This window comes from Oncorhynchus nerka, linkage group LG16, assembly GCF_034236695.1.
Source record: "Oncorhynchus nerka isolate Pitt River linkage group LG16, Oner_Uvic_2.0, whole genome shotgun sequence".
Lineage (NCBI taxonomy): Eukaryota > Metazoa > Chordata > Actinopteri > Salmoniformes > Salmonidae > Oncorhynchus > Oncorhynchus nerka.
The window spans coordinates 21918679-21933315 of record NC_088411.1 but is presented as its reverse complement, the minus strand read 5'-3'; the positions used below and the strand labels follow the sequence as shown (position 1 = coordinate 21933315).

Below are 14637 nucleotides of genomic sequence, written 5' to 3'. Positions count from 1 at the left end.
ATTGAAGAGGACTAAGGACATCGAGGTTCTTAAAGGATTCTGTATGGAGGACTGGTCAAAGATCCCTCCCAATGTGTTCTCCAACTCATAAAACCTTCTAGAAAAAGGCTCAGTGCCGTTATCCTTGGAAGGTGAGGTCAATTATTTTTACCCCTTCCTTTTTGAGAGAAACATTTATTACTTGTTAAACAAAATCTCTTTCTCTGAGCAATTGTATAAAAGACAATAATTTACCCCCCAAAAATGGAACATACAATATATCTCAGTATTTGTTTTATTTATTTTATACAGTCATTTTTGCTCATCTTTATCAAGGGTGTCAATAATTTTGGACCCCACTGTAGCTTCTCTACACTGTCTTTCACTAGAGCCTGAGCTTGAGATAGTTGTGTCACAACTGATCTCCAGTCAGTTTCTAATCGATTTTATTGATCCCTTACTTCCACAGAGGAGGAAGATGAGGGGAGCTATGACAGCGACAAAGGAACCAATGACGTCAAGACGACGCCACCATCCTCCAAAGACACGCCAATGAACACTGCTGCGATTGGCCCAGCCGCTAAGCTTCAAGCCAATCAGAAAGCCAGGAGCAAGAAGGAGAGGCAAGGTGATGATGCAAGCCTGCCCAGTGCGGAGCTGAGGATGAGAGGAGCCCCCTGCACGCCACGTCCTGCTACTGCAGACCGGAGACGCCCAGAGCTCCAGGAGCCACAGGGGGCAAGGAGAGAACCTGTACCTAACTGGAGGGCCTCATCAGTGGGCAACAGCCTCGAGGACAGCAGGGGGGTCCAGGGACCTCTGGCGGAGGCCGAGATGAAGAGCTCAGAACCCCAAAGCATTCTGGGACAGGTGAGGAGGGGGAATGAGAGGACCTGGGGGGAGGGACTGTGGGTCTCTAGGTTAATCAAAAACTGCTTCCTCTGTTAAAATCTCCCTCAACTACTTGAGACTGTTAAAATGCACGTGTTACGGTTTCTCTCTAGCTACATGGTGATTATGATCATTGTCTATAATGCTAACCTGTCCTGACCTGTTTGGTTGTTCCAGAGGAGAGGCTGCTGGCTGGAGACTGAGACCCAGAGAGAGGACACCACCAGAGGCAGGAAGAGCAGGAAGAAACAGGTGGGGATGGGGGTCAACATGGGTGGAGGGGGGGTCATGAGAGAAGGAGGGATAGGGGCAAACAAAAAGAGGCAGTGTGAAATAGGAAATGGCAGTTGGAGTCCTGAGCAGGAACAACAGGTAGAGTAGAAGAGAGAGGATGAGTGGGCATAGAGGAATGGGGAAAATGTACATAATGTAACTGAAAAGGTGAATTTAAGTCAGAAGCTACCGCATGACTTATCTTATTATTACCAAACTGCATGAGCTGATCAGTTTTAAACAACCGTGAATCTGTCAGCTGGTGAGATATATGACTGCTGAATAAGTGTGATGTCGTTTGTGTGTGTTTTGGTGAGAACAGCCCTGAGGTGGTTGCCTCTGACTGATCTTATCATAGTCATACGGAGGGAATGTGACAAACACATGACTCTAAGCAAACAGCACAGAACAAAAACCCCAATCTACACACACATACTTACTAAACTCACACACATGCACGCACACGTACTAAATACATATACCCGTTCATGTGCGCATACACACAATTTCCACACACACCAACCCAGAGAGGTGAGTAATATTCCATACCCTCTGGTGATGAAACCTCTGTCACTGTAATATATTGTCCCTTCATGTGGAAAACACCCACACACACACACACACACACACACACACACACACACACACACACACACACACACACACACACACACACACACACACACACATCTTTCAAGCAGTAATATATGGTCCTTTCTTTGGAAAGCCCAGATACAGGCAGAAACCTGTTGAACAGGCTGATTTTACAGCTCCATCATCAGTCATCATTAGGAAACCAGCTTAAACCGGAATAGTACAGGGGCTGTGTGTGTGTGTGTGTGTGTGTGTGTGTGTGTTTTAGGCGGGCGTGTGTCGGTGAAGAGGTGTTTGTGTGTGTTTGGTGGACAGGGGTAGTTCTGACAGCAGTAAATGGCAGAGGTTACAGGGTGTGCATGCTTTTGTTCTAGGCCTGCACTAAAATACCAAATTAATCGATGAGCAATGAATTTATTATAATCGATCATTTTAATAAGCATTTTAACTTGCCCAAGCCCCCCCCGCTTCTTCTTCACCAAAATCCAGACAGCTGATGTTCTGAAAGAGATGCAAAATATTGATCCCTACAATTCAGCTGGGCTAGACAATCTGGACCCTTTCTTTCTAAAATTATCTGCCGAAATTGTTGCAACCCCTATTACTAGCCTGTTCAACCTCTCTTTCGTATGGTCTGAGATCCCCGAAGATTGGAAAGCTGCCGCGGTCATCCCCCTCTTCAAAGGGGGAGACACTCTAGACCCAAACTGTTATAGACCTATATCCATCCTGCCCTGCCTTTCTAAAATCTTCGAAAGCCAAGTTAACAAACAGATCACCGACCATTTCGAATCCAACCGTACCTTCCCTACTATGCAATCTGGTTTCCGAGCTGGTCATGGGTGCGCCTCAGCCACGCTCAAGGTCCTAAACGTTATCGTAACCGCCATCGACAAAGACAATACTGTGCAGCCGTCTTCATCGACCTGGCCAAGGCTTTCGACTGTGCCAATCACCGCATTCTTATCGGCAGGCTCAATAGCATTAGTTTCTCGAATGACTGCCTCGCCTGGTTCACCAACTAATTCTCTGATAGAGTTCAGTGTGTCAAATCGGAGGGCCTGTCGTCCGGACCTCAGGCAGTCTCTATGGGGGTGCCACAGGGTTCAATTCTCGGGCCGACTCTTTTCTCTGTATATATCAATGATGTCGCTCTTGCTGCTGGTGATTCTCTGATCCACCTCTACGCAGACAGCACCATTATGTCTATATCTGGCCCTTCGTTGGACACTGTGTTAACAAACCTCTAAACGAGCTTCAACACCATACAACACTCCTTCCGTAGCCTCCATCTTCTTTTAAATGCAAGTAAAACTAAATGTATGCTCTTCAACGGATTGTTGCCCGCACCTGCCCGACCGACTAGCATCACTACTCTGGACGGTTCTGACTTAGAATATGTGGACAATTACAAATACCTAGGTGTCTGGTTAGGCTGTAAACTCTCCTTCCAGACTCACATTAAGCATCTCCAATCCAAAATTAAATCTAGAATCGGATTCCTATTTCGCAACAAAGCCTCCTTCACTCATGCTGCCAAACATACCCTCGTAAAACTGACTATCCTACCGATCCTTGACTTCTGGCGATGTCATTTTCAAAATAGCCTCCAACACTCTATTCAGCAAACTGGATGTTGTCTGTCACAGTGCCATCCGTTTTGTCACCAAAGCCCCATATACTTCCCACCACTACAACCTGTATGCTCTCGTTGGCTGACCCTCACTACATATTCGTCGCCAAACCCACTGGCTCCAGGTCATCTATAAGTCTTTGCTAGGTAAAGCCCCACCTTATCTCAGGTCGCTGGTCACCATAGCAACACCCACCCGTAGCACACACTCCAGCAGGTATATCTCACTGGTCATTCCCAAAGCCAACACCTCTTTGGCTGCCTTTCCTTACAGTTCTCTGCTGCCAATGACTGGAACGAATTGCAAAATCACTGAAGCTGGAGACTTATATCTCACTCTCTAACTTTAAGCATCAGCTGTCGGAGCAGCTTAAAGATCACTGTACCTGTACACATCCAATCTGTAAATAGCACACCCAACTACTTCATCCCCATATTGTTATTTTTCCTCTTGCTCTTTTGCCCCAGTATCTCTACTTGCACATCATCATCATCTATCACTCCTGTGTTAATTGCTAAAATTGTAATTACTCTATGGCCTATTTATTGCCTTACCTCCCTAACCTTACTACATTTGCACACACTGTACATAGATTATTCTATTGTGTTATTGACTGTACGTTTGTTTATGTGTAACTCTGTGTTCTTGTTTTTGTCGCACTGCTTTGCTTTATCTTGGCCAGGTCGCAGTTGTAAATGAGAAGTTGTTCTCAACTGGCCTACCAGGTTAAATAAAGGTGAAATAGTGCTGCGATGGAACAAAAGCCTGCACACTCTGTAGCTATCCAGGAACATGGGAGGGCGACCACTGGTTTAGGAGTATAAAGATGTATATAGTATAATGATGTAATTTCCTGTCGCAGGCTAAAGGGCGTGCAGTGAGCCGGCTGCTGGAGAGCTTTGCGGCTGATGAAGGATTCCGATTGGACGAGGAGAGTAGCTTCTCCGAGGGGGAGGAGGAAGACATGGAGCATATATCTCACACACGCAGAGCACCAGGTGAGAACACACACACACACACACACACACACACACACACACACACACACACACACACACACACACACACACACACACACACACACACACACACACACACACACACGCACACACACACACACACAGGGTCACAAACCAGTCTAAATGTTCATATTTCTGTCTCTCTCGTTCTTTCTCGCTCTCTATTCTGCCTCCCTCTCTCTCTCTGCAGCAGTGCTTAACTGTGTGCTGAGCAGGGAGATGCTGGTGGATGGTCTGAAGGTGTTGATATCTAAGGAGGATGAGCTGCTGTATGCTGCTCGACTACACACTCTGGACCTGCCTGACATGTAAGGCACTGACACCTACTGATACCTACTGATATGGCCTGCTTAATCACCGATAGACATGTTGATGTAAAGGACTGGCTGACTGGCTTATAATACATTTAATACAATCTCTGTCTCTCTGTCTCTCTCTCTTTCTCTCTCTCTCTCCGCCTCGCTCTCTCTCTCTCTCCTAGATTCCGTGTAGTGATTGAGGGGGAGAGGGGGAACAGACCAAGGATCTACTCTCTAGAACAGCTATTAGAGGAAGCGGTGTTGGATGTGCGGCCACAGACGGAAGCCATCTTGACTGCCGGGATGCGTGTTTGTGCCTACTGGAGCGAACGCTCCCGCTGCCTCTACCCTGGATACGTCCACAGAGGGGGTCTGGGAGAGGAGGAGAAGGAGGGCAGTGTGATGGTGGAGTTTGATGACGGAGACAGAGGAAGAATCTCTCTGCCCAACATACGCCTGCTACCCCCAGGTTATCAGATACACTGTGAGTACACCTCTCTCTCTCTCTCTCTCTCTCTCTCTCTCTCTCTCTCTCTCTCTCTCTCTCTCTCTCTCTCTCTCTCTCTCTCTCTCTCTCATATATTCATATATATACACATTCCTGGAGTGTAAATACATGGTCTGGAGAAAACTGGAGTCTGTCAACATTCAATCCAGCTTCACTCCTTAAGTATTTTTTGTCCTACCTCCCTCCCGTCTAATAAAGATTGCTTTATTGGCATGAAGTACAATTTGTAAATATTGCCAAAGCAGTATAGTGGTACAGCATTTCAGTAAATACAGTACAATGCAAGGATAATGAAATACAGTTAATTTCAGTAGTAAAAGTAATAGTACATATAATCATGTATTCAGGTATAACACTACTGCTGTTGTATTGTGTAATCTTCGGTCGATACATTTAATTAAATCATAAGAAAATTAGGAAAAAAAGAAAGAATGGCTAACAAATAAACTCTCCCTGTCACACTCTCTCTCTCTCTCTCTCTCGCTCTCTCTCTCTCTCTCTCTCTCTCAGGTGCGGAGCCATCTCCAGCCCTGCTCTCACCTGGTCGTCGTGGTCGCAGAAGCTCCACCCAGGACAGTACAGACAAGCCCACAGAGAGACCAACCAATGGGGAGACAGGAGGGAGGAGCCAGGAGCGGAGACCAGGTAATGGCTCAGAGCATAATTCCACGGTATTACACTGAACAAAAACAGAAACGCTACATGTAGTGTTGGTCCCATGTTTCATGAGCTGAAATAAAACATCCCAGAAATTTTCTATATGCACAAAAAGCTTATTCCTCTCAAATTTGGTTCACAAATGTATCTACATCCCTGCTAGTGAGCATTTCTCCTTTGCCAAGATAATCCATCCATTTGACAGGTGTGGCATATCAAGAAGCTGATTCAACAGCATGATCGTTACACAGGTGCACCTTGTGCTGGGGACAATAACAGGCAACTCTAAAATGTGCAGTTTTGTCATACAACACTATGCAACAGATGTCTCAAGTTTTAAGGGAGTGTGCAATTGGCATGCTGGATGCAGGAATGTCCACCAGAGCTGTTGCCAGATAATTGAATGTTCATTTCTCTATCATAAGCTGCTTCCAAAGTCGTTGTTAGAGAGTTTGGCAGTATGTTCAAAGGGCCTTACAATCACAGACCACGTGTAACCACGCCAGCCCAGGACCTCCACATCCGGCTTCTTCACCTGTGGGATCGTCTGAGACCAGCCACCTGGACAGCTGATGAAACTATGAATTTGCACAACAAATTCATTTCTACACAGACTGTCAGAAACCGTCTCAGAGAAGCTCATCTGTGTCCTCACCAGGGTCTCGACCTGACTGCAGTTTGGCATCATAACCAACTTCAGTGGACAAATGCTCACCTTTGATGGCCACTAGGCACGCTAGAGAGGTGTGCTCTTCACCGATGAATCACGGTTTCAACTGTACCGAGCAGATGACAGACAGCATGCATGTATGGCGTTGTGTGGGCGAGCAGTTTACTAATGTCAACGTTGTGAACAGAGTGCCCCATGGTGTTGGTGGGGTTACGGTATATATGGGCAGGCATAAGCTACGGACTGGAAGCTGAAAATGTCCCAGTTCTTCCATGGCCTGCATACTCACCAGACATGTCACCCATTGAGCATGTTTGGGATGCTCTGGATCGACTTGTACGACAGCGTATTCCAGTTTCCACCAATATCCAGCAACTTCGCACAGCAATTGAAGACCACAATCAACAGCCTGATCAACTCTATGCGAAGGAGATGTGTCACACTGCATGAGGCAGATGGTGGTCAAACCAGCTACTGACTGGTTTTCTAATCCACGCCCTTAAGTTTTTTCTTAAGTATCTGTGGCCAGCAGATCTGTATTTCCAATCATGTGAAATCCAAAGATTAGGGCCTAATTAATTTATTTCAAATGACTAATTTTCTTATATGAACTGTAACTCAGTAAAATCTTTTCAGTTGTTGTGTGTTGCGTTTATATTTTTCTTCCGTGTACATGGTGCCAGTTCCTCCCATTTGTTTAGAATTGTGGCTTACAGCACCAGTGAGATAGATAGCATAGACAACCAGTCATCAGTCATCTCATCACTCACCATCCCAGCCCCAATCAGTCACTGTAGCCCCAAGACAAACTGCTTCATAGGCCCGCCTGGCCAACTTACTATTCAGACCAGCTTTACTCATGTATAATACACATATATAATATGATTTTATCTCAACACTTCTTCCTTCTCAATGGAACCCCCCTCATGTCTAACGTCATCACTGTTCCAACTGTCACTGGTCTGAATGCCCTCCAGTCAAACAGCATTCTCATAACTCAACACAGACTAAATGTGACAAGTTGCCTCCAGCTCTACAGTAAAGGCTGTTATTTATGGCTACGAAGAATATGTTCTCATTGACTTACCTGCTTTAAAGGAAGGTTAGGTTGATCAATCTTGTTTATAAGTCTCTCTCTCGCTGTCTACCTTTCTTTCTCACTCTCACCCTTTCTCTTTATTCTGTTTCTTCTTCCAGTAGGACGACCCAAAAAGGTCAAGCCAGGGGCCAATAGTTCCTCAACAACATCAGAGAGTGTAACCAGTGGTAACACTTCCTCGTTAAGCTGGCCAGCAAAGAGACTTCCAGTGGACTTCTTCCTGTTCAACGGGACGTCTCGTAAAACCCACCGAGGGGGTCACCAGCGAGACTTGGGGGTGTTCCACCGCCCCGCCACACACCCCTTTGCCCCTCCTGCTCCCCTCAAGGGCATCTTCCGTTCCCCATTCGAGATCGACTCCTTCAGTAGCATCGCCAACGGTTACGCTGGAGCCTTCGGTACCGGAACCCAACGGCCTGTAACCACGGTTATGCCTCAGGGGCTGAGGGACTCTGTCACCATGACAACAGCACCCTCCAACAGGAAGTCGAGTGACAGAGACAGAAAACAGTTCCTGGTGAAGCTGGATCACGAGGGTGTGACGTCGCCCAAAACCAAGAATGGGAAAGCTCTGCTGCGTCTGGGGGGTGGCAGGGGGCACAAGGGTCCCTCTGCAGGGGTGGCGGGTGCACCCCTGAGGTACATCCACCCTGCTCTGGTAGTGAAGGACAGGAAGAAAGGAGGAGGAGAGAGTGGAGTGTCCAGGTCTGAGCTGCTCCTGAAGGGGGCTCCAGCCCTCAGAAAAGGGCTCCCCTCATCTGGTTTAGGGGGTCTGGGGGGAGAGTTTGGAGCTCTGGACTGCCCCAGCGACTGCCCCAGCTCTTACTCTGAGCTGGATGAGGATGATGATGATGATGATGATGATGATGGAGATGAAGACGTAGCTCGGAGGAGAGCAGCAGCAGCAGGTGCGGGACGTTTCCTCTCCCGTCTCTCCGTCTGCTCCTCGTCCTCCTCGTCTTCTTCCTCCTCCGGCTCCCTCTCTTCCTCCTCCCTCTGTTCTTCCGACAATGACTCCTCCTACTCCTCAGATGAAGAAGGGTCTTCATCCCTCCTTCTCCACAGAGCGCTGCTCCAGCAGCAGAAACACAAACACAGGCAGAGCTTGACCTCTAACCGCTTAACCCCTGACCCCTCCACTAACCCCAAACCTAACGCCGCCTCCTCAGCCTCTGCCCAACCACACGCCTATGTTGCCAAGGCAGCCATGACCATCACCGGAGGTTCAAAGGTGAGAGGAAGTGACAGAGGAGAGGACAGGAAAGAGTACACATCAAAGGGAAGGACTAATAGTAGCAGTAGCGCAGCCAAAAACCAAACCAAGAGGAGAGATGGTTCCGGCTCCAATACACACATTGCGATTCCCAACACACACACTTCGACCCCCAACACCCCAGCCTCCCAGCCCAAACCTCCCAAGGACCACCCAGCAGCCAAGAGGCAGAGGATGTTGTCACCGGACCCCCATCCCAATATGTCCGCCCTCCTGCCGGGTCGCCAGCTGTGGAAGTGGTCTGGAAACCCCACGCAGGTGAGACACACAGAGTCAAAGTAGAGGCCATTATAATCTGTCCTGTAACCTGGAATGTGGGAGGCTTGATGGTTAACACAGTCTGAAATAGATTTATTGAGCAAGGTCTTATTAAATTGACTTTTTGAGTAAGATCACTACATTTGTGACCGACTGCCTCGATTTGGTATTACATGGCAACATTTTACATTTGACTTTTTTTTATTTAACCTTTATTTAACTAGGCAAGTCAGTTAAGAACAAATTCTTATGGCCTCCCAGGTGGTGCAATGGTTAAGGGCACTTTACTGCAGCACCAGCTCTGCCACCAGAGACTCTGGGTTCGCGCCCAGGCTCTGTCGTAACCGGTCGTGACCGGGATGTCCGTGGGGCGATGCACAATCGGCCTAGCGTCGCTTTCTAGCTAAACAATTAACTATAATCCCAACCCATAGCTACAGTACAAATGGATTGTCTTAGCTAGCCACCAAGCATGACATGCTGGAGTATGAATCTGCAAGTAGCTAAAGCTAACCAACTAGGTTCAATGTTAGCTAGCTAGGCTATAACTAGATTACTGAGGTATGAAATAACATTACTATATAGATCATACCAGCAAGCTAATGATCGCTAGCTAGCTAACAGTATGCTTTATCTTGCAATGTTAACTACTTTCTGATAAAATGAGAAACTTATGATATCTGAACATGTACCCGTATACATGGATGAATGCTTCATGGCAGAGTGTCTGTTCCATTTGGCTTGTAGCTACAGCTTGTTGGGCCCGTTGTTGTGTCAAGTCACTCCGGTTCACACTGACCGTGTGCAGAAAGTATTCCATCACAACTTTTTCCCACTGATCTTTGTTGATAGCTCCTGCTAAATTCTGGGCAGCAATGTTGTTGAAAGCAGTAGCAACACTTTTGTAGCTCTCCATGGCTAATGTTATATCTTTCAAAAAAGCAGCGGTAGCAGGGATTATTTACATTTACGTGCTGCATGGCAGACCAATCCGAACTCATCTTTCAGCATGTCCAGCCCATCCATTATCTCAGACAATCATGGCTAGCGGGAAGGTTCCTGTCTTTTTCTGTCGCTAAACTTAAACTAACTAGGCTCGTAATTTAACAATTGTATTCACATTTACAGATTGCATGCAAGTTTGTTATTAAGGCACATGAAAGTTCACATGTTCCAGAAGGCATTTCTACCCAAAAACTCATTTTGATAAAAATGAATTTAGAAAACGTTCAAATGCCTCTCCTGTGAAGTAGTGATGTGCGACATACGCCTAGCTTCTTGAAACGGGTCACATTATAGATACAAGCTACAGAAAAACCAGGGCCCTCTAAATACTCTGAAGCAGTGCTATTCAAAGTCGGGGTCGGGAGGAATTGCAGTGGTGTCGCCAAATTTAAAAATATTTACATTTTGAGGGGGAACTCAAAATTAAGAGTACAGATTTATATAATTTTATGCGACAAACGTTATTGAAAAATGTATTGTATTTTTTGCATTTTTATTTTGTATTTTTTGGTTTTCTTAATTTTGATAGGAGAGCTGAAAATGTAATGAATTGAAGGTTATTTGTTGATGTGAAAATCAAAGTTGACCAATTTTAAGGTTTTGTCATTAGATTTGGGGTGGGGTGGGGTCCCAGAAGTTCTGGCAAAAAAAACATGATTCTTGCTGAAAAGGTTTTAGTACCACTGCTTTAAAGGATCTGGCCATAACCATTTTGCCATCATAGAAGTTTGGTTCCATGTTCTTACCTGGACTTCCTCCTAACGTCCCCCCTCTTTTTCTCCCTACAGAGGCGTGGTCTGAAGGGTAAGGCCCGTAAGTTGTTCTACAAGGCGATCGTGCGTGGTGGTGAGACGGTGCATGTGGGGGACTGTGCTGTATTCCTGTCCCCCGGTCGGCCCCAGCTGCCCTATGTGGGGCGAGTGGAGAGCCTCTGGGAGTCCTGGTCCTCCAGCATGGTGGTCAGGGTCAAGTGGTTCTACCATCCCGAGGAAACACGCCTGGGGAAGAGGCACCACGACGGAAAGGTACGATGGATAATCATTCAACAACTTGATCAACTTTTTGATCAAATGATCAACAAATAATCAAATGAAATCTATTTCTCCATGGGATTAAGGAAGTGGCTCTTTATTTATCTTTTGATTTTCAATTTATCCCCCCTCTACCCAGCATGCTTTGTACCAATCAAGCCACGAGGATGAGAATGACGTCCAGACCATCTCACACCGCTGTCAGGTGGTCAACCGAGCCGAGTACGAGCACCTGATTCGCAGACGCAAGTCAGGGGGCGGAGCTCAGGACCTGTTCTACCTGGCTGGAACCTACGAACCAACCACAGGCCAGCTAGTCAGCGCCGAAGGCGTGGCCATCGTCCCCTAGCAACAACTATGGAGTGTAAACAAAACAAAGCCTTCAAGATGGCTACCTCATCTCATAAGGCTGGACCGAGCTACTGGCGCTGGTGTCAGTGAAGCATGGTTCTGTCCAGAACTAGAGAGTCCAGAAAGGAGGATGTTCCTTGTTCTGGTTCTAGTTCTTGCTGGTTCTGGATCTTGGTTCTTGGTCTTATTTGGGTGTGGACGATCCCAAACCCCAACAGGGATAACAGCACTTTGGACCGCAGTGGATTCTATTATCAGCACGGGAGTCATCTGACCTGAAGAGGGACTTCAGTACTCTACTGACCTAAAACAAAGACAAACAGTGCCCACTCTACACTCTGTCTCCAATAGTTGTTTTACAGTCTATCATAGAGTCAAAGACTGTCATAGACTGACTCTTAGGCAGTCTGACAAAGAGAGACTCACCAGGTTGTTGCTGTAAGTGAGAATGTTGTTTTCACTTCTCAGCCTATAGATCTGGTTATATAGAATACACGAAAGAGACTGGGAGAGAGAGAGAGAGAGAGAGAGAGAGAGAGAGAGAGAGAGAGAACGTAAGGAGAGGAGAGGAGAGCAGAGACTGTTCTCTCCCCCTTCAGGGTTTAATGGTCTTTCTGGTGCCCACACTGGTCTGATGATAAATGAACAACGGCAGGATTGAGAAATCCCAACAGGACCAAAAACACTGTAGTTCTGAAGTGTGTGTGTTTGAGAGTGAGAGTATGAGTGCGTTTGTGTGCTGAGTGGTTGTAATGGATGCATTTGGTACTTGAAGAGCTCAGAGTAAATAGTGCTTTAGCGTGTGTGTTTGCTTGTCTGTGCGTGCGTGCGTGCATTGGTCTCTAGTCTAGACCTCACCATGGAAAACCCTCAATGTCTTTAACACTCAGAAAGTAAACCTACTAAACGTAAATCTAGAAATATTAATTAATATATAGATCGATTTACTAACAGCTTCTTCTCTAGACAAAAAAAAGACAAAAAGGATGATTATTTCTCCAGTCAAGCCATACACTTCAATACCTCTCATATCCTCCTATTCAGGTGCATAGATGTACAGCTTAATTATTTGTCTATTTCTGTGTGTTGTACAGCATTATGTATAAAGACGTTATGATTAAACTGTACATAGTATACATATATAATATACTTGAAGAGAGAAATATATCCCTCTTTGTTTCTCTTTAGGTTGTGTTATTTTTCAAATATTTTTCTTTGAGTTGTTCTTTTGGCTTAGGGAGGAGAAAGTTTTAGTCCTCTCTTCCTGCACTGAGTATGTGGTGGGGATGGGATGGTATGGGGTCCATGAGGGGTAAAGCTGTAAATATGCTACAAGGGAAGGGTTCAAGTCCCATTTTTGGGATTAGGGTGGATTTGGTGACTTGGGATGGAAGGGGATGTTTTTATAAGAAAAGTGGAAAAGGCTTTTTGTGTCGACATCATCATTGGTCTGTTTTGTATATTTTTCATATATGTTTTTATTGTGTCTATTGTTATGTACTTATTCTCCTGAGGGGGTTTAACAGAAATATAAATACTGGACAGAAACCAAGTTTCTTCTATTTGCTGATCCTTAAAGATCTAGACCAGAGAGTTCTAGAAGTTCTATATCTATATTATATTCCTAGAGGAGATCTATGTAGGTATTTATCTGGCCTCAAAAAAACAAAACCAAAGCGCATCTATGTTTACGCTTGATCACATTAGAATACAATATGAAGAAATATACAAATATGAAAATATTCAATCTAATCAAAATTCCGGGATCCTGCAATCATATTGAAGTAAAATACCTGTGTTCCCTCATACCTGTTGGCATAGAACATCGCTTCACCACCATGTTGCCATGGGAGCAACGTTTTCTTTCTGCACATTGCCCGGCTGTTGCACTTGAAGGCTCCATGACAACCGTATATGACATCACATGAAAGTAGAGGACAATCAGAGCCAATCAAAAGAGGGTAATATATATTTAGAAAAAAGATCAAATCAAAATTGTGCTTAATCTTGTTCCTGCATTGCCAAAAATGTCTCTTTCTGTTTTTAATATTTTTATTTTGCCATTGTCTTTTTCCTGACTGTTATGCAAGCCTGGGGTGACTGTGTTTTCAGTGTTGAGGTTTTTACAAGGACAACATTAATGCCTTTTCGTTTGCGACGTACATGGACTTTTTTAAACATTGTTGCTGTTACACTGCGAAGCAAAAGCTTTAAAAGAAATCTAATGTGAACATCCATATTATGTTACTTTTTGTAGGTCTTGAAACCATTTTTAAAAGGCTGTATTTTCTTAAAGAAACACTGGATTCAGTTCTAAACATCACATTGGGTAAAGTGTCATCATCCTTGTGCAACCTGTTTTGGAGGCCCACTGGAAACAATTTACTTTGTAGGATTGATATATACTTTGTAACATTTGTCTCGGTCATTGTTGGAAACATGACTAAAATATTTCCCCTGTGTAAAAAAAAAAGAAAAAAAAAGAAAAGTTATTTATCTTAATTTTATTGCCTTTGTGTTGCGTTTCATTAAAAAAAACACTAAAAATGATATCAGCAAAGTTTTTAAATGTATTTTTATAGTACATATACAAGTACCTGGATCTAGTTTAGAAGTTAAAATTCCTTCACAATCCACTGTTAGGTGCACAAAGAAGGAAACAGAAAGAAAAAATAAGCAGGGGGAAAGGAAACTGAAATGTTTGAGTGAAAGTGAGAGTGATAGAGCTATGGTGTGTGTGTGTGCGTGTGTGCGTGCGTACAGTGTGGTTTACTGGTAGACTTTTCAGGCAGCACAGGTGGGTCAGGTATTTAGAATAATACAAACGGAACAGAACCATTAAGACTACAATGCAGCCATATCACATTACCCATGCAAGAACACCCTCATTTAAAACCTGTGTGTGTCGTGTGTGCGCGTTGGTGTGTGTGCAGCACGCAGTGTGTGTGAGTGTAATGCCTATACAATCCCCTGTAGTGTATAGAGTTTCTAGGACAAAGTGTATATCTTTGAGAATTATATTATTTGATACTTCCCATGATACATTCATACCGTTTATTACATTTTACATTTTGACAGTATCCTTTGTCACATGGA

The 14637-nt window shown here is 44.9% G+C and overlaps 1 protein-coding gene across 1 annotated transcript in view; it reads left to right on the top strand.

Moving 5' to 3' along the window:
• The window catches only part of bahcc1b (BAH domain and coiled-coil containing 1b), a 68166-nt gene extending 54075 nt beyond the window's left edge, over positions 1-14091 (top strand). The window contains 9 exon segments of the mRNA XM_029685111.2: positions 449-849; positions 1048-1122; positions 4234-4369; positions 4581-4698; positions 4872-5173; positions 5708-5842; positions 7722-9154; positions 10948-11184; positions 11330-14091. Coding sequence (XP_029540971.2) covers positions 449-849; positions 1048-1122; positions 4234-4369; positions 4581-4698; positions 4872-5173; positions 5708-5842; positions 7722-9154; positions 10948-11184; positions 11330-11539 — 3047 coding nt within the window. The 3' untranslated portion in view covers positions 11540-14091.
• Positions 14092-14637: the final 546 nt, after the last annotated feature.